The sequence below is a fragment of the Anthonomus grandis genome, chromosome 2, assembly GCF_022605725.1.
Source record: "Anthonomus grandis grandis chromosome 2, icAntGran1.3, whole genome shotgun sequence".
Lineage (NCBI taxonomy): Eukaryota > Metazoa > Arthropoda > Insecta > Coleoptera > Curculionidae > Anthonomus > Anthonomus grandis.
In genome coordinates, this window is record NC_065547.1 from 848,595 (window position 1) to 873,918 (window position 25,324).

Below are 25,324 nucleotides of genomic sequence, written 5' to 3' on the forward strand. Positions count from 1 at the left end.
AAGTTTAGGGGCATTAGCATTTAAGTTTTATTCAACTACTTATGTATAAGTTTTAAAAAAAACCAATGAACCATTCAGTATATAAGATATATATTTTAGACTAAAATACAAATAAATAACAACTATTTTAAATAAATTTGTACTTAAGAAATATGTTTACGATATAAACAAAAAAAAAAACAATGTGAAGGAAATATTGATTTATTTAAATATAAAATTACTCGAAAAAAAGAATTTTTATATTATTATCCCTCTCTATCCTTTGGTTCCTTATAAGGATAACCAATAGAGTCAAAAATATCCTTTTCGGAACATATTTCCACTGGTTCCCCAGGTACACCTAAAAAAAATAAATTCTTTAATTTGGTATATTTTTGTTTATTGTATATTCTACCAGTGCTTCCTAATGGCCTCAAAGTGTACTCATTTAAAGTAAATCCCTGTTCTAAAGCGAAAGCTCTCATATCCTGATTAAAAATGTCTGACCCAGTAAAGTGTAATATGCTGCAGTAATATTGGTCATAGGGCTGGAATCTTATGTCTAATCTTCTGGTGGGTAAATCAGCGCTGAGTTGACATGCACCCTATTTAAAGTATTTGTATTATTGTCTTTGAAAAATGATTATTCAACTTGTGTTTTTTTTTCTCTTTTAATTCTCAAACAAATAAAAATATTCTAAACTCAGATCCCATAATTCTGTTCACAGGAATTTTTAAGGATTTTGCCCCAGAGACTTATTAATAAGTTTTTTTAGCAAAAACCCAGATTTGACGACTGCAATTGGCCAAGATGTGACAAACCATTTCAAATATATAGCAAAAAACGGTTGCTAGATTACATAACCTGCATATTTTAAATATCAAGAGAGTGCAGAATAAACTATTAAGATTTATTAACTACAAGGATACTGCATATTTCCACATTGGAGATAATGAATAAATTTAATTTAATGAGCCTGGAAAGGCAAAGAATCTTGACATGTCTGACATTTTTGTCCAAATTAATTAGAAGCTAAATAGATGAACTCAATTTGTTGGGTATGATAGCTCTTAATGTACTTGTGTACCGGACAATATATCCATTGCTATTTACTATGGAGCATGCTATTACCTAAATTCTCCTGTAATATCTATGTGTTAAGGTAAATAGTATAATAGGAATACTGTAAATTCTTTACCTGCTTTGTAACCTAATCTATAAATGGTTTTTTTACTGTAGATTTTGTAAAAAAAAATAAATTCTTGGCTTGATTTAAAAATTTTAGGAGTTTTTGAACTTATATACTTTTACTAACATGAAAAAAATGAATTAGGAGTTGACCAATTAGCTTGTAGTCTTCCCATTCAATTTATAAAGGTTTATCTACATACAAAATCCTTACCATAAATTTGGAATCGCCTAGGGACAAAGTCTCTGTGACCAGCCCACAATTCTCCAGTGCCTCGACAACTTCTTTTAAAATATGGTTATGGGTTTTGGATTTTTTATCCTTATCAATTCGGTCACTTTTATAATGGGGATGTGTGATTAGGACATCTATATCACCACTACAGGCTTTTCCCCTTCTAAAAACACCCTTTTATTCAGTTTACAACACTTTTTTGCCATTATTACCTGTAACTGCCGCAAATAGTCACATCATACTCTTTGTCTAAGTTTTTAATTGTTTTTACAAGAACTTTCTCAATTTTTTCAATCTCTTCTCGAGGGATTTTCTGCTCAAAATCATTCACATACTTCAAACCAACTATCTGATGATGAGTCAACTGATTGGTATGTTTTTTAAGCTCCTCAATGGAACTTATACCTTCTTCATACAGTTTTTTAGCTTTTGCCCTTCCTATACCTGAGACTCTTGTCAATTCTTGTATAGCCTGACTTTCTTTATCATGATGGATCTGAAATTAGGGCTCTCAATACTGAAAAAAGTCCTCGATATATCGCTCACATTATCCAATTTTTGTAGTTTACCAGTTTGCAAGAACTCATCAATTTTCTTGGATATCTTATCTCCGATCCCTTGGAGTTTCTTAGCTTCTGCCCCCGATGTGATCCTGGTAGGGTGAGCGGCTAACACTGACGCCGCCTTCCTGTACACTTTATATTTATGGATGTGTCCAGTTACGTTCTTTTCGTATTCGGCCAGTTCTGGAAATTTACTGTTGAAGTTATTATAAAAAAATATTTTTTTTTTTAAAACTGGACCTGTTAAAAATTCACAAAAATCATGGTTCGGATTTGATTCTTCACTAGGAGCCTTACGTTTGCTCATTTTTCCTTTAATCAACCTGGAAATCGATGTTTATTTATTATGTACTAAAATTTGTGGATTGTTGATAAAGTAAACGAATACATAACCAAACAAACATCATATTGATTTCACAGAAGAGACATAGAAAAAAAAGTATGGGGCCTATGCCATTCTATGCATAGTTAAAAGTTCGGATAGCTACAGTTTGTGCGCTAGCGTCGCTTTCACCTAGATATGCATATTTTTGATAATATGACAGCACTTAGAACATTGAAAGGCCTTTCAGCATCATTTTTTTTTCAGTTTTGAATACCGTATTATGTGAATCGCAGACTTGTTTGTTTACGCTACACAGGGTGTCCCTCAATCAACGTCACAGGCTATACGTCGCAGTCAGTATAATCCATAGACTTATAACCAAGGACTTGGTTATTGGTCTATGGTATAATCATGGTGGAACACTGATAATGTGCAGAAATGACTTTTAAAATGACTTCTGTTTTGTTAATGTTGATAAGTTTAATTCTTTTTTGGATGAAAAGGTTTGTGAATTTTCCATTGCATACTGCAAGAAAATTAACTTATACATCCTAAGGTTCTATAGGCCTCTTTCTGTAAATGTTATTAAAGGTATTTATTGACAAGTTAGAATGTATTTTAAGTGAAATATCAATCAACGCCTGACCTAAATTTGGATTTTCTGGCCTCCGGTTCTTCTGAGACTAGCTTGGCTTTGAGTGGGATGTTTAAATCTTCTGATCTTACTATGCACGTGGATCGGCTCACCCGTGTTCAACAGCTCAGTCAGAAAAGGTAAATCCTGGGCTGTCCCACCACTATGCTGTGTTGTGCTCCTTTCTGCAAATACCAATAATTGGTGTTAACACACACAACCACAGAATAATTATTATTCTATGGTCACAGATAGGGTAGGAAGATTGTACACTAGAAAAAACTTTCATAAATTTAAAGAACTTTGTAATGCAGCAAACTGGGAAAGTTTAATGTCGGAGAAGAGTAAGGAACCCCTTTTAAAATTTCACACAAAGTTGGTACAGGTTTTCGATTTAGCTTTCTCCTTAGTTGAAATTAAGAAAAAAAAAAGAAAATCTTGGTACACTAAAGGACTGCTAACTTCGGCTAAAAATCTCAGATCATTGCTTTACATTAGAAAATTTGCAATTGGTAATGCATTTTTTGGGTCGTATGTTAATAAGTACCGCGGGATTTACCGAAACTCTATTAAGCTGGAAAAAAACTTATATTACTCTAAAAAGAATTGAACAATCATCCAACAAATCTAGGGAGACTTGGAAAATTGTTAACAACATGAGGGGTGGTGTACAATGTGATCCTGTTTCTGAAGCTTTAACAGGTGAGTCCCTTAACACTTATTATCAGGGTATTTTCTTGTATCTCTCTGAGAGTTTGCCCCAGTGTAATGTCGATCTAGTCCCTTATCTTAGTAGCATTCAAGTCCCTGAAACATTTTCTCTTGGACCTACAGATCCAAATGAGATTGAAGCTGTCCTGCGTGACATAAAGAGTAAGAATTCTGGTGGGTGGGATGAAGTTTCAATGAGAGCTGCATTGCCACAAACTTCACTTTCTGAAGTAATCAATATTTCTTTTTCATCTGTAACTTTTCCTTATTCTCTTAAAGAGGCTTTGATGATTCCGTTGTACAAGGGAGGTGACCACAACAGTCATCAAATTTTAGGCCAATAGCTCCGCTTCCCACTCTTGGCAGGCTGATTGAGAGACTGGTTATGGACTGGTGTGATGGACTTAAAAAACGGGCGATGCTATTTTCAACCTTCTAGAGAGCCTCTACTTGGGGTTGAATTCTAGTGGATGTGCGGCAGCATGGTTTTCTGTGACTCATCCAAGGCTTTTGATTCTGTGAGTCACAGAATTCTGCTGCTGAAACTCGAGACTTATGGTTTCCGGGGAGCGTATTCACCGACCATCTAGTGTTAAGACCGTAATGAGGATTCATCGACGCTGATTGGTCAAATTTAATTTAAGATGACGTATTAGACATATGTCGATACTTAAAACTCTTAAACTCGAACTCGTGTTTCGTGTTAGGTTGTTTTCAAAATCTCAAAATGTATGATTTAACAAATGTAATTACGAAACTAAACGAGACGTTTTGTGTTGTGCTAGAGAAGTCCAAAAAATAATGTGCTACTTTGCGGTACGATGTGAAGAATGGACACTGTTTGCAAGAAAAGGAAATAACTTCTCCAAGACAACAGTACGAATAATCAAAGATATGGTTTTGGGACGCACAAAAGCTTTTAATGTAGTTGCACTTGTAGATTTTCTGGTAGTAGTATTTGCAGAATACTTACACAAAAGAATATTAAGCATGAATGCGTAGAAAAAATTGATAATTATTTATACAAAGTGCCAAGTGCGAAAGATTTAAATTGTAGTTATATAGTAAAAATAGGTATTTGTGAATGTCATTTTGGTGCACAGGGTCGTTTTTGTAAACATCAGGCTTTTATGTATAATTGTTTCCAATATAGTTTGCCGAATTTGCCTTTAGTGTCTGCTAGTGAAAGATACAATTTAGGACAATTAGCATTGGGAGAAAAATGTCCAGAACTTTCATTCTTTTTAGGTTTAAGCGAGGACATCCCTAATAACAGCGACGGCTCTTCCATCTCATCCAGTAACTGCAATCGAATAAGAAAAAACAATGGCAGAACCGAGTGAAGTTTCATCTAAATATTATGAACAAATTTGTAGTGAGGTTGTAAAATTCAGACCATTTCTACAGAACTTGCCATTGAATTTGAAAAGGAAGTTAAACCTTTGTATAGCAAAAATACACACCCAAGACAGTTTAACAGTTTTGTTGCTACTGCGGTAGCTCAGGTGTCTCGGAATTTCAAAGGTGGTGCAGCTATTCGCGTTCCAACTTCTATTGCATGATGAAGAAATGGAGTCACCAAGGGCTCAAATAGCTGCTGGACGCCCTCCAACAAAATTTAAGTCTAACAGAGTTAAAAAAAGGCCAAGAAATTTACATAAAAATATTATGGCAAATTTACCCAGTGCCAAATCTCATGGTAGGTAACTAACTAATCAATAAATTGGTAGATGCTAACCTTTTTGTGTATTGATATTATCTAATTTTTCTAATATGAAAATAAGATTGTTAATCAAACCCAATGTTACATTCTGTGTTGTTATGTATCTTTGCAATGTGCCAGAGTTATCTACCTTATTTTATATTTTATTTTCAATGTATGAAATAAAGAAGTTCGATAATATAACAACTTTATTTTATTTATTCTTTTTATACAGTTTCTTACAAGTTTAACAAAATAAATTATTTATTTACTGACAGAAGGATCTTTCACTCGCTTTACAACGTAACATTCTTGATCATTGTCAAACTCAAAATTTCATTCTTCATAATAAGTTGTTAAAAAACTACAATCAATCAAACATTATATTTTTTATAAAATTTTACAATATCTACATCTTTACATCAAAAATACGGATCACGAGCAGAAAAAAGTGTTACAGTTTTTTTTATGAATGATTACATTTATCTAGTTATAGTTGAAATTAATTGAGTAATGCAATCTTATGCCCACAAAAAACATAAAGATTAAGAGAAATAATTATTTAAATGTACAACCCCTAAAATAAAACTCACTCTATTCAATTTGTAAATGTTTATTGATTATAATAAGAAAAAAATAAAAGAAACAAAATGTGATTCACCCTAAAACCAAAAATATAACTAAACAGAACACTTCTCGTCACATTAACACAGGTACACATACAAATAGTTAATCATGTAATGGGCTTTATACGGGACTAAATTGTTTTATTTATAGTTTTGTTGTTTTTTTTAATTGAAATTTATCACGAAAATTAGTCCAAAATAATTAAAATTCAACTATAAAAAAACTTAAATTAGATGTTCACTCCAAAATTTATTCGAATGAGAACAGCAAACAGCTGTTATACCTACCTAATCGATACTCAAATCTTGACCAATCAACGTCGATGAATCCTTATTACGGTCTTAACACTAGATGGTCGGTGAATACGCTTCCGGGGAGGTGCTCTTAACTGGTTTCGAGCCTATCTTTCAGGTGGAACTCAGAGAGTGTCTGTTAGGCTACTCATTAATGCTGGTGTTCCCCAGGGCTCTGTCCTCGGTCCCATTTTGTTCTTGTTATACGTCAATGATCTGCCTCTGGTCCCTGTTTCTGGAAAGTTTACAGTTATTGCCTACGATATCACTATATTTTGGCATGATACCGATCCTGATAGAATGAGAGTTGTCATTGATAGGGATTTGACTCTTGTTAAGCTGTGGTGGGATGCTAACAAGTTAGCTTTTAACATCTTTAAAATCAAAATTTTTTCCTTTAGGTGTGATAATCTAGATAAGCTTTTAAAATTTGAAGACCACATCTCTTACTTGCAAAAAAAATTGTCATCTAACTATTATTAGAGTAATTTCTAATGCCCTTAACTTTGTTGTAGCCAAAAATGCTTACCATGCTCTCATTGAATCCCATCTTAGGTATGGAATTGTCTACTGGGGAGTTTGTTCCCAATATCTGTTTAATTCTTTATTTGTTATGCAGAAGAGGGCAATTCGCTATAAATGAGCTGCTGTAATGGAAAGTACTCGAATTGTCAGATAGCGTATAGAATCTATATATTATTTAGACGAAACATGGATAAATGTGACCAGTGTCACCAGATGACAAATATTAAGGTTTAGGCAAAAAAGGTCTTAGATCTTTCCTATCTTTGTTTTTAGGTAAAAAGTGAAGAAAATAAATTTGGTAACGTTTTCAGTTTATTAGAGCAATAAGCATGTTTTCTTCAAAAAGAAAATTTAGGAAATTTTTTAGGAATTTAGGAAATTTTCTTAGACCTGACGATAAACGCAAACCTGTTATTATGCGGTATTGTTTAATGTGTTTTTAATCAAGCTTAAAAATCTTTTGGGCATTTTTGAGTGACTTAAAGATTACAATCAACAAAAAAAAACTTATTTTCATGCAAAAAATTCCTTCTTGCAATTCTTTTGAACGAATATGAAACGGGCGTAAAATGAATAATAAATTTCTCCACTTTTTTTGACAGTTACCTGACATGGTTTACTCTAAAGTAATAGATTTGCTGAATAATAAACAGACGGCGTCACTTTGGAAGACAAAAGAAGAAAAATAAATCACTTCTGCGTCATCCTTCACCCAGTCAACACGTAGTTGTGCTGGTCCTTTCCTATCTTAAGAATTCCTTTCCTTGACCCTTTCCGACCCCTTGCCGTTAATACAACGTGCATTTCAGAATTAAACTTTGTGAAAGTTTCTATCCGACTTCCGCGTTATCATTCATCCCATCAACACGCGGTTGTTCGTCCTTCCTATCCTTTAAATCCCTTTCCCAACCCCTTGCCGGTGGTAACCACACTCTTAAAAATAGGTGAATAAAAATTCAACAATTGTATAGATTTTACATACAATTTGATTCTGGAAATAGTACAGAATCAATTTGTATAGAATTTCTCTATGCTATTGTGTTTAAACAACTGTGGTTCTATAATCAACAAATTGTGTATCAATTTGATTTATTTTATTGTATATATAGCACACTATTTGTGTACTTAAATTCGACAATATTTTATATTTATTTAATATAATTGTTCAGTAAATAAGCAAACTCTTAGTGTTTTTTTAACATGGTATGTACAGGAAAAAAACACAATTTGTGCATTTTAAATACACACGTTAGTGTAGGTTGTTTTTACAATATATTTTCTTTCATTTCAACTATAAAAATTTATTACAAATTGTGTATAATAATACTATATATTGTTTTATAAATTTAAATATAATGTAGGTTACTTATTTTAGGTTTGTATATCAAATTAACATAAGAACTGGAGTTTTTTTATTACAATATTTTGTATTTATATTCATAAAAATTTTAAAATAATCAATATATTTGTATAAAAAAATAAACAAATTGTTTAAAAATTTAAAATACATTTTTATAGAATTTCGTCATAAATCTGTGTAATAATAAATTTTAGGGGCCTGGGAAAAACAGGATAGGTCATAATTTGATTAAAATAAAATAAGTCTTGTAAAAAATGGGAAATAAGTGAGGCCCAACGTTTGGTCAGAAAAGTAGTTATATTAGAAAAATACAGATTGAATATGTATTTTCCTAATTTGACTTATTTTCTTTTTATCAAACGTTAGGCCCCACTTTTTCCCATCATGTTACTTAATTTACTTATTTAATTTTAAGCAAATTATGACTTTTTTCCATATTGACTGTTTTTCCCAAGCACTCTAACATTTATGTTTTATAAAAATTTTAGTTGCATAGATAGGGTAAAAAAATTCAATTGTTTTAAAAAAACATTTTTTTATTTAAATACCTTTTAAAAAAGTACACATAACCTGCACAACAAAACAAAAAACTTTAGTAGTAGTATTACAAATACACATTAGGAACGCAAATAGGAACTTAAAATGGAAATTCTTAGTTGTAAAAACAGGATTTTAAATAAGGCTAATAAATACATACATTTATGTACAGGGTCCTTTTTTATATTTGCGTGCCCATAAACAGGGGTAATGTAAGTGATAGAGAAAAACTTTTTATACAAAAGTTGCATACTTTTTTGCGTATTATCTTTTAGATTTGTAAAAAAAACAAAAGCGCATTGCAAAGTTAATAAAACAATAGCAATAAGTTGATTTTATTAAATATAGCTCTATATATATTCTGCTAGATCTAAAGACCTTTTTTCCCTGATTTTAAAAAGATGTAGCTTGTTTATATTTGGAAGGACTGTTTTTAAATTATTCAAGTTTACATTTTTTATAAATTTAAATCGTGTTCGCCAAGTTGATCATGGAGTGCCGAGACGTTCTGCATACGTCAACGTGACATATGTGTCGTTTTAATTTAGACCAACCCAACTCATAAGGAAATGGGTTATTAATAAGGAAAAATTTTAAGTAGTTTTTTGTTTTTAGAGAACTTTAAAAGAAACTTTAATCAAATTAAATTAAATTAGTTAAAGTGAAGTCAATTAAAATTAAGTTAAATTAGTCGTGATTTTCCATGGTAAGAACTTTAATTTGAATTAAATCGATATAATAACAATTAATATGTCACGTTGAAGTATGCGGAACGTCTCGGCACTCCATGATCGGCGATCACGATTTTAATTTATAAAAATTTTAAGCTTAAATAACTTAAAAACGGCTCATCTAAATATTACCAACCTATACATTTTTAAAATCAAGGAAAAAAAGGTCTTTCGATTTGGCAGAATATATATATAGTATTTCATTTTAAAAAAATCCACTTACATATTGTTTTATTAACTTTGCTATGCGCTTTTGTTTTTTTTACAACTCTAAAAGATAATACGGAAAAAAGTATGCATCTTTTGTACAAAAAGTTTTTCTCTATCACTAATATTAACCCCTGTATATGGGCTTGCAAATATAAAAAATTACCCTGTACATATATATGTATGTAGTTACTTAACATCTACAGTATATCAGGCAGGTAATTGTTAACAAAACAACAATCATTTACTGCTATCAATTTTTTTTAACACATGGTGTTGAAAATTGCACTTTTCAGAACTTACCGAGGCTTTAGAGTTAATTCTGTTAAAAATAGAAAAAAAAACCTTAGAAATCATTTAAAAAGTTTAAATTAAAAACTCGAAATGGAAAATTGAAATCTGTTTTTTTTTGCTTCATAACAGAATTAGCTTTAGATCCATTTTAAAGTCATAAAAAGTGCCATTTTCAACACCTTATATTAAAAAAATTGTTAACAAGTATGACATTATGATATATGAAAATTTTTAACATTTTATGTAGAACTTAAAAATGTGTTGACTATGGGGTGGTTCGTTTACAATAACTAAGGCTTTGGCATGTTTACATATACCGGATTTTCATATCCCATGGAAATCAAAATGATTGTTATTTCGTTTTAAATCGCCCTTCATCAATTTATTTCAAAATCACTTAATAAAAATAAATGACACAACAAAACGAAAAAACTTAAAAGAAAATAGAAATACCTAATATGAACGTAATTAGGAACTTAACGAAAATTCTTATCTAGGTACATAGCTACATATTAACAACATACAGTTTTAAGCTAAGGGTTTTATTTACAGGTACATAATAATATGTTCCTGGAGTTGGTCCAATAAACCCCACTCCTAAAGTTTATCTTCAACGAATATATCCATTTTTTTATTATGCAATTTTAACACTTTTAACACTTAACGAAACGAAAAAATCTTAAAACAAATTAATGCTGGGAACACTGGTGACACTGGGAATTATAGCAATGCTGCCAAATCAAATGTATCTTAAAGATTACACCGCCAATTAAAAAAGTTACGTTTCCTTTTTCCTTGCGCGTGTTATTATCACGATATTATTTAAATAAATAAAATTAGAACATATGCTGATTGGGCTTATTTTTAAATATCCTATTAAATTATTTTCAATTAACAACTTTAAATCGACTGCAAATTTTGATGCATACCTTTACAACTGTTTAATATTGAATCTGGCAACATTGACGCTAACAACGAAGTTCTAGCGGCAAAGGCAAGGGCGTCGGGCGCGTCCCCCTTTTTACACAATTGTGTATTATAACTACACAATACATGTTTTAAAATTCAATAATTGTGAAGGGCTATTAGCAAGAATCTTATTTATTCTACACAATTGTAAATAAAATCAACACAAGCCAGAAGAAAAAATTAATTAAAAATTGTGGTAAAAATATACTTGGTTATTAGATTTTTTACCAAACTGCATTGGATTTAAAAAAAAAAAATGTGGAATATTTATACATATTATCCTAATAATTAATATCCACTTATGGTGTATTAATTTAATATGCAATAATTGTATGAATTATACACATTAAACCATATACAAAATGCCTGAGAATTTTTATACAGGACTGTGAGATATTATCTAACAATTGTGTATTAAAATTAAACATTTTTTTTTACACAACAAAATGTAAAAAGATCCATCGGGATTTTTCTGTGTGCAGGACCGATGATGCCGGATGCATTGTGGGGGAGGCGACATCGTGCATTGAAAAGTTTCGATTGTGATTGATGATTTAATATAGTGAAAGTGTCGATTCGAGGAACAGGGTACATACCCGACGGTTTTCCCGAATCTCCAAATCGTGCTGGCAAATTGCCTCGTAGCAGAGCCATCAATTGAACAAAACAAGAACAACAAGAAAAACAAATAGTTGCTCTTAAATTACAGTTTATTATTAGAATACATTATATCATTTCAGCCAATAAGTCAAAACTAAAAAAAAAATTAACAGTTACTCTGGATCCAGGGCATGAAGTGCGATACTCTAGCGTAAACAGTGGGGAATCCGGCGGAGCAGACCCTGTTTCCGAAGGAAACGATGCCGACTTGTAGTCCGTTAACGACAATGGGACCGCCGGAGTCACCGTTGCAAGCCCCACGGCCATTTTGTCCTGAGGTACAGATGTGTTGGGCGACGATCATCGAGCCGAACGATTGTTGGCACACGGCGTTGGTCAAAATCGGCAGTTGAACGGTCATCAGTTGGTTGGCGATCGCGTTGCTCGCGTCACTGGTCCTGCCCCAACCGGAAAGGGTGGCGGTACTGCCGGCGAACGTTCCGGAATTGGCGGGGGCCAAGTTGACGATGCTGATGGTACCCGCCCTCAACGGAATGTTGTTCACCCTGACGATGGCGATGTCGTTTTGCATGGTGCGACTGTTCCAGCCGGCGTGAAGGGAACGACCGGAGGCGGCGAGTCTCACTTGGGAGGCCTCGTTTACCATCGGTTGATGAGCACCGGCGATCACTTGGATTGAGGAGATTGTTCTGCATAAAAAAAAACTCTATATAAGGCCTCTCTGTCACTCTTTAATAGATATAATGAGACAACAGATGCGGTGGAAACATTAGTGTTGATGGTAGCGCAAACTGATTATGAAATTTGAACCTCGAAACATATTGGAACGGAACTCCGGAAGTAAAATTAAAAATATTAATCGTTTATGTTCAATGTACTGGTTCTCACATGGCATACTGTGCTCAGACAGGTGCCGAAATATAGGCATTTGAATTTTTTTTTAAATTATGCGAACACAGGTTTTGAATTCTTAACCCTAGAACTACACAGTGGGGTCTAAAAAACCCAGGCGCTCAAGTTGTTCAATGTAACTCGCGCAGGCGTGCGTTTTTTGACCAACCGTTTCACGTTTCACGTAAAATACAGTCGCTACGCCGAATACGTGAATCCATTACCGTTGATTGAATATTTGGGAAGATACGCAACCTTATGGGCTAAAGCGTGACCGCAAATATGCGTGAAAAATAGATGGCGATTCTCTCCAGTATGCGCGAAAATAATTTCGTCCGTCGCTTCTCATTAGTAATCGGCCGATATCCCTGAGTCGTGTGGGAGAGTTTTTGCACAGGTTCGTGTTTCCCGTATTGCAATTTGGTAGTTGTTAAAAAATTTTCTTGGATATCATAATCACAAATAGATAGATATATGTAAATGTGTTTAGTTTGTGAGACAATGGCTCCTTTAGGCAAAATTAATCAGTGTGCGTATCGTGGGTGCAATAATGTAAGAAAATGTAAAAACAATGTTCTCAGTTTTTTCAAATTTCCAATTTTAAAACCAGTGTTGCTTAGCCAGTGGATAGAAAATATAGGCAATGCGGAAACATATGTTATGGATGAAAATTTATTAAAAAACAAAGTGGTTTGCGAAAAACATTTTGACAAAATATATATTGCAGTAAGTAATAAGCGAAAGAGACTTTTAAAATCAGCTGTACCAATTTCATGGAAAGGTATTATTTTTGATATTTTACTGTTTCCTTCCAAATTAGTGTTATAAATTTACTCTAAATTATAGAACCGGCCTCTAGAAACACAATTTCTTTGTCTGATACCTGATGTAACGCTCAAAGCCTTGAGAGTTTAGATGCAAAAGTTTTATCAATAAATTTGGAAAATGGTAAGTAAAGAATATTATAATATTACTTAAACTTGACACTTTATTTTTTATAGGCAGATTTTTTTAACTGTTGTTAAAAGTACATGAGTGGGTATACTTTTAATACTCATTCTCGTGCTCGCATGACTGAAAATATTCCTATTTGCCTTTTTGCATATTTTCAAACCCTTTTACAAGTTGGTGACAAACCTTACCTATTACGACAATAAGTATTATAATATTATTATAACTATAATTATTATTATATATAACTTACATATAGACAGGATAATTCTTTTAATGCACAAATGTAAATGGACGATAGATCTCCTCATTTTAGGATAAAAAGTTTGTTTGTTTTTTAGCAAAATTTGGAAATGCCTATTTATTTTAAGAAAGCTTCGCTTTTCAAATAAAGTTCTACAGCAAACAAATATTTTAAATTTAACAGGCCACTTAATTTGCTAACTAGAAGATGTTAAAGACGTATCACAAACATTTTTGGGCGGGATAAAAATGCTTTTTATAGGATATTACTTTTTATTTATAGGGTCCGCTAATTATTTTTTGGTTTGAAACTTTTTTAAAGATTTTAGATATTAGAGTAAATGTTTTAAAAAGCAAATTACAGAAATGTAACGTTACAGGGAAACAATACAGCAATTGTACACAAATAAATATAAGCTATTTGCAATACTCTATCCTTGTAATGTTTTTGTTTTAGCGGACACCATCAAAACTTATTCCAGAAAGAGAAATCCAGCAGTTGACGATGATAATGATGAGGCAGATATAAATTTATTTATTTATAGTGTTAAGCGTTTATGTACCACCCCCGAAAACCCTGTAACTGAAAAAAAAGAATTATGTAAAATAATAAGTCCAGAACGACAGGCAAATGAACTATGTCAAATATCAAGTCCCTCATCCACAAAATCCGATACAAAAAAACAGTTGGGTGCTGTACATTTTAAAATAGATGTTTTAAAAAACCAAATTAGGGCTAAAAGAATGCAACATATCCGTTTAAAAAGAAAAAGAAATGTAAATACAAATATTTTTAGAGTTTAGGGGAGTTACTCTAGAATGGTTAAAATTTTGTTTTGTTAGACAGAAAAAAGTTTGTTTGGCCAAATGGCAGTTTGTCTGAACTTTGTGTAGTAAGCAGGGTTCGTTTCTCGGTCCTATTTTATTTCTATTGTATATAAATGACCTGGCGTCTCTCCAGATAAGAGGATTCTTCACTATTTTTGCAGAAGACACCACTATTTTATGGACAGACATTAATGAAAGCACATTACCAAGAACAATTTCTAAAGATTTATTAATGATTAAACAGTGGTCTGATGCTAATTTATTGTCTTTAAACATAGATAAGACTAAATTGTTAAGTTTTTATGTTCAGAGCAGTTCATGATTCACAACAAAGAATTGGAAATGAATAATTTTAACAGATTTCTTGGAATTGTTATCGATCATAAACCTAAGTTTTATGGAGATATGTCAGGAGGCAAAAACTGGCTCGACGATGTTTTCGAAATACAAAAGGAAAAGATGTTAACTTGTAAATGAGAGAAAGTGTTTACAACAATGTATAAATGATTTTATTTTATGTTTTCAAATAACGCCAGAAACAAATAAAAAACCATTTTGCCAAATTTCACCTTTTTCCTGAATATTAGGAAGTATTTGGCATTTTTCCAATTTTTTAATTGCATTTATATTGCGCAACTTTCGCCTAATTAAACCATTTACTGCTCATCCTTATTTTGGACTTCCTGTATAATCGCGATGAGACCCTTCATACTGTTAAACAAAATATTTGTTTTTTTTTTCTTATTAACTTTTTCTAGTTTTAAGAAATAGTAATTAAGTGTTTGCCTGTATTGCAAATTAAAATATGGCCTATTTTCTATATTTTATAGTGTTGTTACACCCTTATTCAAAACCTTTTAAATTTTGCGATTTTATTTTTATATTAATTTCAGTTAAAGGTATCTATTTTTCAATATTTTTGTCCAAAAAAAGTGTACTTCACAGATCTCAGTACCCTACACAGTTTTTGAGATATTGGCTGGTTTCACAAACCCGTATTTTTAAAAATCACATTACGGGCTACTTTTTGCAAAAAATTATTGACTCTAAAAAACTATAGTACCGTATATAGATATTAAATCTTTAATTATTTAATTTACTCTTTATATTTACGTGAAACCTACCTATATCATCACCTTTATTAAATATTTTTGTTAATTTTCTAATTAATAAATAAAAGCTTATTGAATTTTTGTTTTGTTTTTATTTATTTATTTTTGTCTCAAAAAAGGATTTTGGTAAGTAATTTATTATTTGTTAATAAAATTTAAGTTGTAAGAGATAGCACCTTCCAATACATTACTTGACCACCACATTTATCTAGTTATTTATGCGAGATCACAGCGCATTTAAATATCGGCAATAACAAAATAAATAAAAGCGCTGTTATCATCATCGCCCTTGTCTTAAAAAAATAACAAAACGGCCGGGCGCCCAAAGATTCCCGCGTCGTTAAACTGCAAATGGTCAATATAACGCCGACAAAGAAAAACAAAGTTAGTTAAATTTAAAATACGACAGAACGTCGTATTTTAAATTTAAAGATGTCATCGTATAGGCGAGAAAAAGTGGTCACAATAATTTATTCATTTAATAAATACTTTTGTCATATATTTTGAAATAACGCCAGAAAAAAAATAAAATGATTTTGCCAAATTTAGATTTTACAAAGTATTAAGATTTTATTATAAAAGGACACTATATCGCTCAACTTTCCTTTAATTATACCACCTCTATTGACGTCCTTTATAACCGTGATGCGGGGTCTTTAAACAAAATGTTTTTTTTTGTTACTAGATATCTTTTTATAGTTTTAAGCATAGTCGGAGCGGTATCAGATGGTAAGGCTAAATAATGTGTTGAGTGAAAAACGAAAAATAAAAATTGGCATTCCTCAAGGAACGGTCTTAGGCCCGATATTATTTATAACATATTTAAACTCCCTTTTAAAATTACAGATTGATGGGTTAACAGTATCTTATGCTGATGACACGGCAATTGTTGTTTCGGGAGATTCTTGGGAAAGCATAAGGGACAAATCCATGAACATATTGGTAAAAATAAAAAACTGGCTAGAAACTTCTAAACTAACTTTGAATTTAACAAAAACTAATTACATAGCTTTTTCTTTGACTAATGTAAATAGACCTGAGTATACCTCGATTTTATTTAATGATGATTGCATTAAGGAGACCTCATCTACAAAATATCTCGGTATTATAATCGACAAAAATTTAAAGTGGAAAACACATATTGATTATGTCTCCAACAAAATCCGAAAACTTGTTCATAAATTTTACTTGCTAAGAGAATTTTTGAATAAAAAAACACTCACTATCATTTATAAAGCATTTGTAGAGTCAATTTTAAAATACGGAATACTGGTGTGGGGAGGACTTTATAATAACAGCTTATATAAGTTAAATATAATACAGAAGTACATTTTTAAAATAATTCTTAAGAAAAACCGTTTATATCCTTCTAATTTGCTTTTTAATAAAGATATTCTAGATATTAGATCGTTATATATACTTACAACATGTTCCTATATACACACTCAACCTAACTTAAAGATTTTGATAGATCATTCCTATGAAACAAGAGCTAGATATCACGAACACATAAAAATTCCGACAAGTTTAAATAATCTTAATCTGAGGTATATAAACTACTTTGGCCCAAAACTTTATAACTTATTACCAAGAGAGGTAAAAATATGTTCTAGAATGAAAAGATTTAAATTACTCACAAAGAATGTAATCTTTGAAAATCACCATCAATTTGTAAGGATTTTGAACTAGTTATTGTGATTTTATGTCTATTTGGGTAGATTTAAGAGATCTATGATGTTAACATTATTAATCTTTTGATTGTATATGCAAATTGTTATAGTAGAATTGTTTTTGTTTTGGTTTTCACGGTGTAGAATAATATTACAAATAAATGTAATAAATTATTAGAAAACTTTACTACGCACATACAGATGTTTTTACATCTAGGTGTTGAGTACTAAGACTTGTATTAGATATAGCTATAGTTTAATTTTTGAAATAATTAAATAATATCATTCTATTGTAATAACTGATATATTGTGAAATAAATATATTTTCTAGAAGAAGTTTCTTCTAGGAAACAAATACAAAATAGTTGTAAAAATGTTTATTTTTTTTTTGTTACTAGGTATCTTCTTATAGTTTTAAGTATTGTTGTTAGTTGTATTTGTTGTTAGTTGTAACAACTGGTAATTGAGAATTTTCCTGTGTCGCTTAAAACTTAAAATGTGGCCTATTTTCTATTTCTATTAACATCCTCACTCACAACCCCTTACTTTACAGATCTCACTACGCTGCACAATTTTTCAGATATTGAATCACATGATAAAATGGGTTACTTTTTACAAAAAATTATTGATCAAGAAGTTATATTACCATCGGTATTAAGTCTTATGAATTATTTCAATTATTCTTTATAATATTTACGTGAAACCTACTTATATCTTAAAATTTGTTCCATATATTTTTTGTATATTAGTTTTTAGTTAATTAAGTGCAACGGGCTTTTTATTTAAAAACTTGACCCTCTTGAACACAAAATGGAGGAAACATAATGTTTGTTGGAATTATAACTTGTATTAAACTTTGTTGGTCATTTTGTAAAAATAGCTTTTTATATATATTTTTGTATTAATTTTTGTCTCAAAAACATATTTTGGTAAGTAATTATTTGTTTATAAAATTAAACTTTTAAGAAATTTCAATATGCCTCCACCCTTAAGTATATCACTTATCACTTGACCACCCCATAAACGACACGTGTTGTATGTTCAAAAAAAAATAAAAACATAGTTGGCAGCATCATCCCATATCTTAAAAAAATATCCAACACGGCCGCGTAACCGGAGATTCCAGCGTCGTTGAAAACCTGACTCAAAGAAGCCAAAAGCCATGTCCACGCAGCTAAAATAAATTGTTCCTAGATTTGACGCTTCGCGGCAGCACCGTGTGCACGAAACTGAACGGCAATCCGATAGTCGACCGGGTACACTTTTTAACACAGGATTGCGTATCTTCCCAAATATTCAATCAACGCCATTACTTTGCAATTACGATATTAGTGGATCTGTGGGTACGTCAGACCCCAGTGTGCAGTTAACGACTGTTAAAGTTTTGAGGTGATTTTTTTGTCATTTCCTAATATGGATAGTCTAAGAGAGAAAATCGTCGTAAGTTAACGGAAAAAGAGTTAGAGTTTGAAGCTGAAAATCTGTGGACAAATGAAAAACAACGCGAGATCATTGAAGATATTTTTGGAGACTTATCAGATGAAGAAGAAAACGATGTTCTTGAACAACAGTCTGACACCGATAATGAACAAAGTGTAGATCAAGAGGAAGAACAAGGAGGTCCTAGTACGTCACAAAGAAATGTCACCAGTATACTTCGAAAAAATGGGCATCGTTAGACCATACAGGCGCCAGCACGCCAAGGACGTCCAAGACGAGATAACATTGTTTTACATTTGCCCGGCCCAAAGAAAGAGGCAAGAAATGTTCACAGCCCTATCGAATCATGGAATTTACTGTTCACCGAGGAGATTTTGGATATAATTGTACTGCATACCAATCAGAAAATTCGTAGGAAATGTCAGAGCGTCTTGCCTCAGAGTTACAAAAAATTTTTTAGTTTCATACTAATCTCCTCTTATTCTATGTCCAATCCCTTATACATTTCGAAGGCTTTAATGCATTTTTTAAGCAAAGAATTAAGAGTCAAATGCAGTCATACAGGAGGATGAAGGTTAGTGAAGACTTAGGTCTAGGTCACGCCTGATAAAGGTGTTTTTTTATGGCGATGAAAATAAGTATGCTAAAATGAATAATATGACTCCAGCACACACTTATGCATAATATATCAACCCTTTGTAAAAATTCAATAATTTTACCTAAATAAAACATAAATTTTTAGCAAATCATGTATCATAAAAGCCTGCATTGAAATATGCCAAACTGGTTTTGCCATATGTCTTTTCTAATATCCTTTATTTTATATTGGCCTTTATATAAGGGCCAATATAATGAAATAAGCAAAAGATTATCAGAAACGGAATAAGGAATGCAATAAACCATTAACGGATTGAATCGGAGCTACAGAATCCGAGATAATAATGAAACAGTGGGAAAACAAAAGAAAACTGGTTTTTTCCCACCGTACCATTTTTTTTTTCTAAAATGATTATTGGCAAATTTTAAAGTAAGTCCTAAACTAACAAACTTTGATACAAACCAATAATTATGTCATAAATAAACCCCAAATACCAAATTTCAATCCAATCGGACCCATAGGAAAAAAGTTTTGGTAGTCACGTGACCCTAAAACTCAATATTTCAAAAATTTGTAAAAAATTAATAATTATACCCTAAACCAAACCCAAATACCACATTTCATTCAAATCGGGCAAATACAAAAAAAGTTAAAAAAAAAAAAATTACCACATAAAATAATAATACTCATTAAATCCCGATTAGATTTTTTTTTATCATTAGGACCCACTGTGTTGTAATTTTTGTCTAGCAAAATGCCTTGTATAGACACTGTGTCGCATGAATATTATATTATATTACACGGAAATTGCTAAAACGTCAAACGTTGCCGAATTATCACGGCTAAAAGAACCCGATTTGGTAAAAGATATGCACATATTCGGATTCTCCAGAGTCTCTGGAATAATTCCGTACCAATTTCAGGAAGTTCTGAGCTATTTTAAGCATTTTATCAATGAAATTAGGAAGCAAGTCCGAGCCAATTCATCCATGTTGACGTCATGCTGTCAAAACGTAAAAGTCAGCCGTAAAAGTCGGCAATAAAATCGCGCGTAGACGTCAAAATCGACCATTTTCAGACGATGATTTCGGGTATAAAAAAAGGTTTTTACCTTATGATTTGTACATGGAAAAATAGTATAAAGCCTTAGGAACAGTTTAGCAATCAATTCTGGACCGATTCCAATCGGTTTTAGTAGTTAAATTTCGATTATAAAAAGGGTCTTATTTTAGGTGGAAACGGGCGAAAATCGTCGGTTTCGTTGCCACGGAGACGCGCACTTGTTGGGTGCTAGACCACATTAGTTTTTATACCCTGATCATCGGGCCCGTAGGGGTACCAATATTCAGCTGACCGATTTTTTGGGACCTATCATGGAAAATTTAATTTTCCTGGAAAATGGTGATATATGAAATAAAACGGATTTAGTGAATTATAGCCAGATAAATTCCGCGTGTTTGAGGGCAAAAATGGTCTTCGTAGGTGGCATAGCCATTGCGGTATTAGGCGTCAAAGTCAAATAATAGTGTAGAGCAAAAACTGCTCTACGTAGATGATTGTAGGGTGTGTCGAAAAATTGGTTTTAAAAGGTTCTTTAAATGCTCCAATTGAATGAAACTTCTAAGTGCCGCCAATAAAAAGTTATTAATATTTGAAGAAAAAAAGCGTGAAAAAGGGTATTTTCAACTGAGCGCTGCTCACCCTGTATAAATGATAGCGTTAAACTTAATACTTTGTTTTATTCGGAAAGGATGTAGGTTTAATTAATTCAAATGATTTTTTTTTAAATTTTGCACCATAAAAATTTTACACAGAAAAAACTAAAAAAAATAAATTTTTTTGGGTTTTTTTGATTTTTCTCCTAAAAAAAACATTTTTTCAAAAAAAGTCCTAAATAAAAATTGTAGCTCTCGATAAGGCGCACACATCTTCTGTGAGTCACTATTGCCGGAAAGATACCGTTAAACCGTCAGAAGGGCTAGAATATCACAAATGTCTGAAACTTTGAGCGTTAAAAAAAAATACTTCCCGTTTGCTGAGAATAACCAAAAACTATACAGATAAGGTCCTCATTAACTCTAATCGATCTGTTAAATTTCATAATATTCAAGAAACCCTTGCGACCTGTATCGAATTCCCTTGACCAAAATAGATGAAAAAAAATTTGAGTTTGAAGGCGTTCTAGTCCTAAACAAAAAAACAGATAAAAATTTGAAAATAATCAAATTGAAGCCTCATATTTCTAGATTATAAAAAGGTAAACATCGTTTCTCTAACCCAAATACAACCAAAGTTATAAACACTTTTGTCCGACCGGTCCGAATTTTGTGCGAAAACTCCACTGCGGGAGAGCCCCATAATAAGAGCTACGCTCTTATAATAACTAATACGACAGAATTGAAGGCATTCATTGTTCTACTTACTGTATCTTACTGGTGCGTTACGTGTCTCAAATTGTAATATATATGAACTTTGGTCAATAAAGTACGGCAATGGCCTATTTCGGGCAACCATGCCCCAGCAAAGATATCAGTTTATAGCTCTTTGTCTAAGATTTGATGATAAAATGGACAGAAATGCTAGAAAACTGGTAGACAAGTTCACTCATATTCGACAAATATGGGATATTTTTATAAATAACTGCAAATCATACTATACGCCCTATGAGAACTGCACCATTGATGAACAGCTTGTGAGTTTTCGTAACATTACGATTGATAATTGGTTCACGTCAATACCTCTAAGTGAGCAAGTGTTGGAACAGTATCAGCTAACAATCCTTGGAACTTTGCGAAAAAATAAAAGAGAAATACCTCTGAAGCTTATACAGAAAAAAGATGTAGGCACATCCTTATTTGCTTTTGACAGAAACAAAACCATAGTTTCATACACACCAAAGGAAAATAAAACGGTACTGCTTTTATCAACTTTGCATCCTGATTCGTCACTTAGTACTGTAAATGGAAAACCAAACCTTATACATTCCTATAATGAAACCAAAGGTGGTACAGACGCGTTTGATCAGATGTGTCACATTACGCTGACGCTGGCCTCTTAGAATGTTTTTTAATATATTGAATGCTAGCGGAATAAATGCTATGGCACTATTTTCACTTGCAAATCCTCAATGGAAAGAAGAAAGAAAAAACAATAGATAAACATTTCTAAAAGAACTTTCAATGGCACTAATCGAACCGCACCTAAAGGAACGCTTACAAGTTATCAATTTGCAAACCTCGCTACGTCTAAAAATAAGCGAAATATTAGGAGTAGATGAACCTCAAAGGGAACGTTTCGATGTTATTTTGCCTGTGCAATGTGCCACAAACCATACTGTTTGGAGCATAGGACTGAACTATGTTGTGAGTGTCAGAACAAAAATTGAAGTGCTTGGCTAAGAAAACAAAATACTTTTCTCGTTACAAAATTTAGGTTTTCCTTTAGTTTTAAGGTTTTTTGAGAGACTAGTTACATTTTGTTGATATTTTTTTGTTATAGCTTCATATTTGTAAAAAATGCAAGAGAAGGCACTTGCCTAGATATATTTTTTATTTTTATTTTTGTACTTCTATGAATTTTCTTTTATTAAACATTTATTGATAATAAAACAATGTTTTTTGTTCTGTAATCCACACATAAAAAAAAAATTGAATAATAGTTAATTAAACGTAAAAAACAAGTGGGGTTTCTGAGACCCCACTGTGCAGTGTACGTAAGATAAAATAACTGTGCTGTTTCAGGGTTAAAATGAGAAAGTAAATAAAGTTTCCTTCTATGTTCAATATAGACTTCGGCTATTGAACATAGAAGAGTTGTTTGAAACAAGAAAAAGAAATTCCATTGAGAAATTTCTCAGTAAAAAAAACCAAAAACTTAGCTTCCTTTTGGTATCCCATCTTTAAGGTATTAGACTAGGTAAGAAAGGGAATAACTTACCCGTCGATACAGTGAGCGGCGGTCAAGACGCAGGTTTGACTGATAATGGATCCACCGCAAAATCCGCCGTTGTTTATGATGAGGGCTACTTGATAAGGAAACTGGTGGCGGGCGGCGACTTGTCCATTTACGATCCTACTGTCGGGAACGACCGGTTCCGGAGGTCCAATTGGCTCGACGGTCACATGACGAGGGGTAATTCTTCCCCAGTCAAGGAACTAAATAACAAAACATTCCATATAATAAATAAAAATGTGCCCTACTTCCGCCTTTTTAATAAATTCATAGCGTTGTTACAATACGGAAATCACCACGTATGTCACTTGGCAAATGACATTAGGAGGTAAGCAATTGTAACAAACGGAAATCACTTGTCTAGAAGTATACATTGACAAGTGACAACAGGGTAAGTAATATTGAAGTGACTTACCTCTTCGTCGGCTGCCACAAAGGTGCTGGCGAAGCACACCAAAGCAATTACGGCGAATTTCATGTTGAATTGTGGTAATTCTGGATTCCAGCTAACCACTGTACTAATTTTGCCAAACCATTGGCCTTATATACGAATTTCGGTACTACGATAAGGGATGCAAGTGTCGGAAAACATAAATTTTTTTTTAAATCTTCACGTCAGCTTAGGATTAGCGTTGTTTATGTAGACAAGGCTTACTGTTGTTTTTTTTTAGATATTGATTTATAATTCACTTTAAAAAAATATATCGGGGATTATGGGGATTATGATGGGATAATTGATTCCAGTAGCAAATTCTTAATTAATGGCAGATTAACTGAGAAGTGTTGGGTCTAAAAATAAATATTTTGTATGCATAGGGCACACAATTGCAACTCATTGAATTATTTAAATTTCTTGAGACATAAAGGGTCTTGAAAACGGGTACGCCCTTTTTTATTTTAATGGAACATCTACGTGAAATTCTGAGGAATTTGATGGATCACATGCCATACTTTAGAGGAATAGTTTCTGAGATGGAAAGTAGTTAAGAATGTAAGGAAAATTAAATGCATCGTCTATCGTGCTATCGTCTGCATAGTGATATGGTCATCCACGTTCCTGTCACTTGTCATTTTTAACTGTGGTTTTTCAATTAAAATGATGTAATTATACTTATGTAATTTTACGGATTTTGGAATAGTTAAAAACCTGACAACAATTACTAATATACCGGGTTGGGAAGGGCGGGAAGACCTTTTTCCACAAATGAAAATGCCAATTTTTTTGTTAAGAGTTATGTATTTCGATGAGTTCACTCATCATCATCAGACTCTTACACCTTACACTACATAGCTGTGATATTCACATGAAAAACAATAATTATCATTTTACAATTACTAAGTTTACTTTAGTAATGTGCTTTGACTTGTGTTTACACAACTGTTTTAAGAAGAGGTTTTTGTTATAAATTAAGGTCATAAAAACAATTTTAAATCCATTTGATATCTGTTGACTATATACGGAAAACTATATTATAGATCTGTGTATACTGTATGTGAAAAACGATGCTCGGTGTTTCATTCCACTATGTGACTCTCCAAACTTGGGTTAATTACATTACATTAACCAGCTATTTTTTGCGAACTTAGATGATTTATTGATAAATTTATATACTTATCAACTCTTATTTTCTTATAAGAGGCTTATAAGTATGTAATGTCGGGATCAATTACACCGCCCAACAGCATGTATGTTGCATGGAATATTTTTATGATTCTAGGCTTATTTTTAATGCTGATATTAAATAATGTCATCAGTTTATATGTGTCAGCTCTAGTTTTTGAGTTAAAAGGAGGGAGTATTTTTTGGGAATTAAAAATACACTCAACGTACAAACATTTTTAATTACAAGAACTATACACTCAGGAATTTTGACTGATGATTTTTTACTAGTTTTGAATGAACTGCTACTCTGAATACTCCAGCAAAAATCGGCCAACATATGTGCATCCCAGCGACCCTGAAATCGTTCCTCCATGGTTCGAAGATCTTGGTGGAATCGTTCACCCTGTTCTTCACTCATGTCACCGAGATTTTCAGGAAAATGGTGTAAATGGCTGTGTAGGAAGTGCACTTTGATGCTCATGTTACATCCAAGTCGCTGGAAGTGTGACAACATCTCTTCGACGTGCGCAATGTA

The 25,324-nt window shown here is 32.3% G+C and overlaps 2 protein-coding genes across 2 annotated transcripts; both read right to left on the bottom strand.

Annotated features, from left to right (window-relative positions):
- Positions 1-73: 73 nt before the first annotated feature.
- LOC126749400 (DNA polymerase beta-like) lies at positions 74-2,584 on the bottom strand. Its single transcript, XM_050459090.1, has 7 exons — positions 2,566-2,584; positions 2,207-2,289; positions 1,950-2,149; positions 1,616-1,899; positions 1,383-1,566; positions 395-584; positions 74-340 (listed from the first exon to the last, which is right to left on the bottom strand). The coding sequence occupies exons 2-7, from the start codon at positions 2,271-2,273 to the stop codon at positions 246-248; spliced, it is 1,020 nt and encodes a 339-aa protein (XP_050315047.1). The 5' UTR covers positions 2,274-2,289; positions 2,566-2,584; the 3' UTR covers positions 74-245.
- Positions 2,585-11,573: 8,989 nt separating this feature from the next.
- LOC126750166 (brachyurin-like) lies at positions 11,574-23,769 on the bottom strand. The gene is made up of 3 exons (XM_050459687.1): positions 23,602-23,769; positions 23,172-23,389; positions 11,574-12,191 (listed from the first exon to the last, which is right to left on the bottom strand). Exons 1-3 carry the CDS (start codon positions 23,662-23,664, stop codon positions 11,648-11,650), a joined length of 825 nt encoding a protein of 274 aa, XP_050315644.1. The 5' UTR covers positions 23,665-23,769; the 3' UTR covers positions 11,574-11,647.
- Between the last annotated feature and the right edge of the window lie 1,555 nt (positions 23,770-25,324).

Excerpts from the sequence above, each read along its gene's own strand:
- LOC126749400 (XM_050459090.1), bottom strand. The coding sequence starts at position 2,273 with ATGAGCAAACGTAAGGCTCCTAGTGAAGAATCAAATCCGAACCATGAT. Across the intron at positions 2,150-2,206 it reads TTTTTGTGAATTTTTAACAG|AACTGGCCGAATACGAAAAG; the intron begins GTCCAGTTTTAA and ends GTAAATTTCCAG. Across the intron at positions 341-394 it reads GAGGCCATTAGGAAGCACTG|GTGTACCTGGGGAACCAGTG; the intron begins GTAGAATATACA and ends TATTTTTTTTAG.
- LOC126750166 (XM_050459687.1), bottom strand. The coding sequence starts at position 23,664 with ATGAAATTCGCCGTAATTGCTTTGGTGTGCTTCGCCAGCACCTTTGTG. Across the intron at positions 23,390-23,601 it reads TTGTGGCAGCCGACGAAGAG|TTCCTTGACTGGGGAAGAAT; the intron begins GTAAGTCACTTC and ends TTTGTTATTTAG. Across the intron at positions 12,192-23,171 it reads GCCGCTCACTGTATCGACGG|AACAATCTCCTCAATCCAAG; the intron begins GTAAGTTATTCC and ends TTTTTTATGCAG.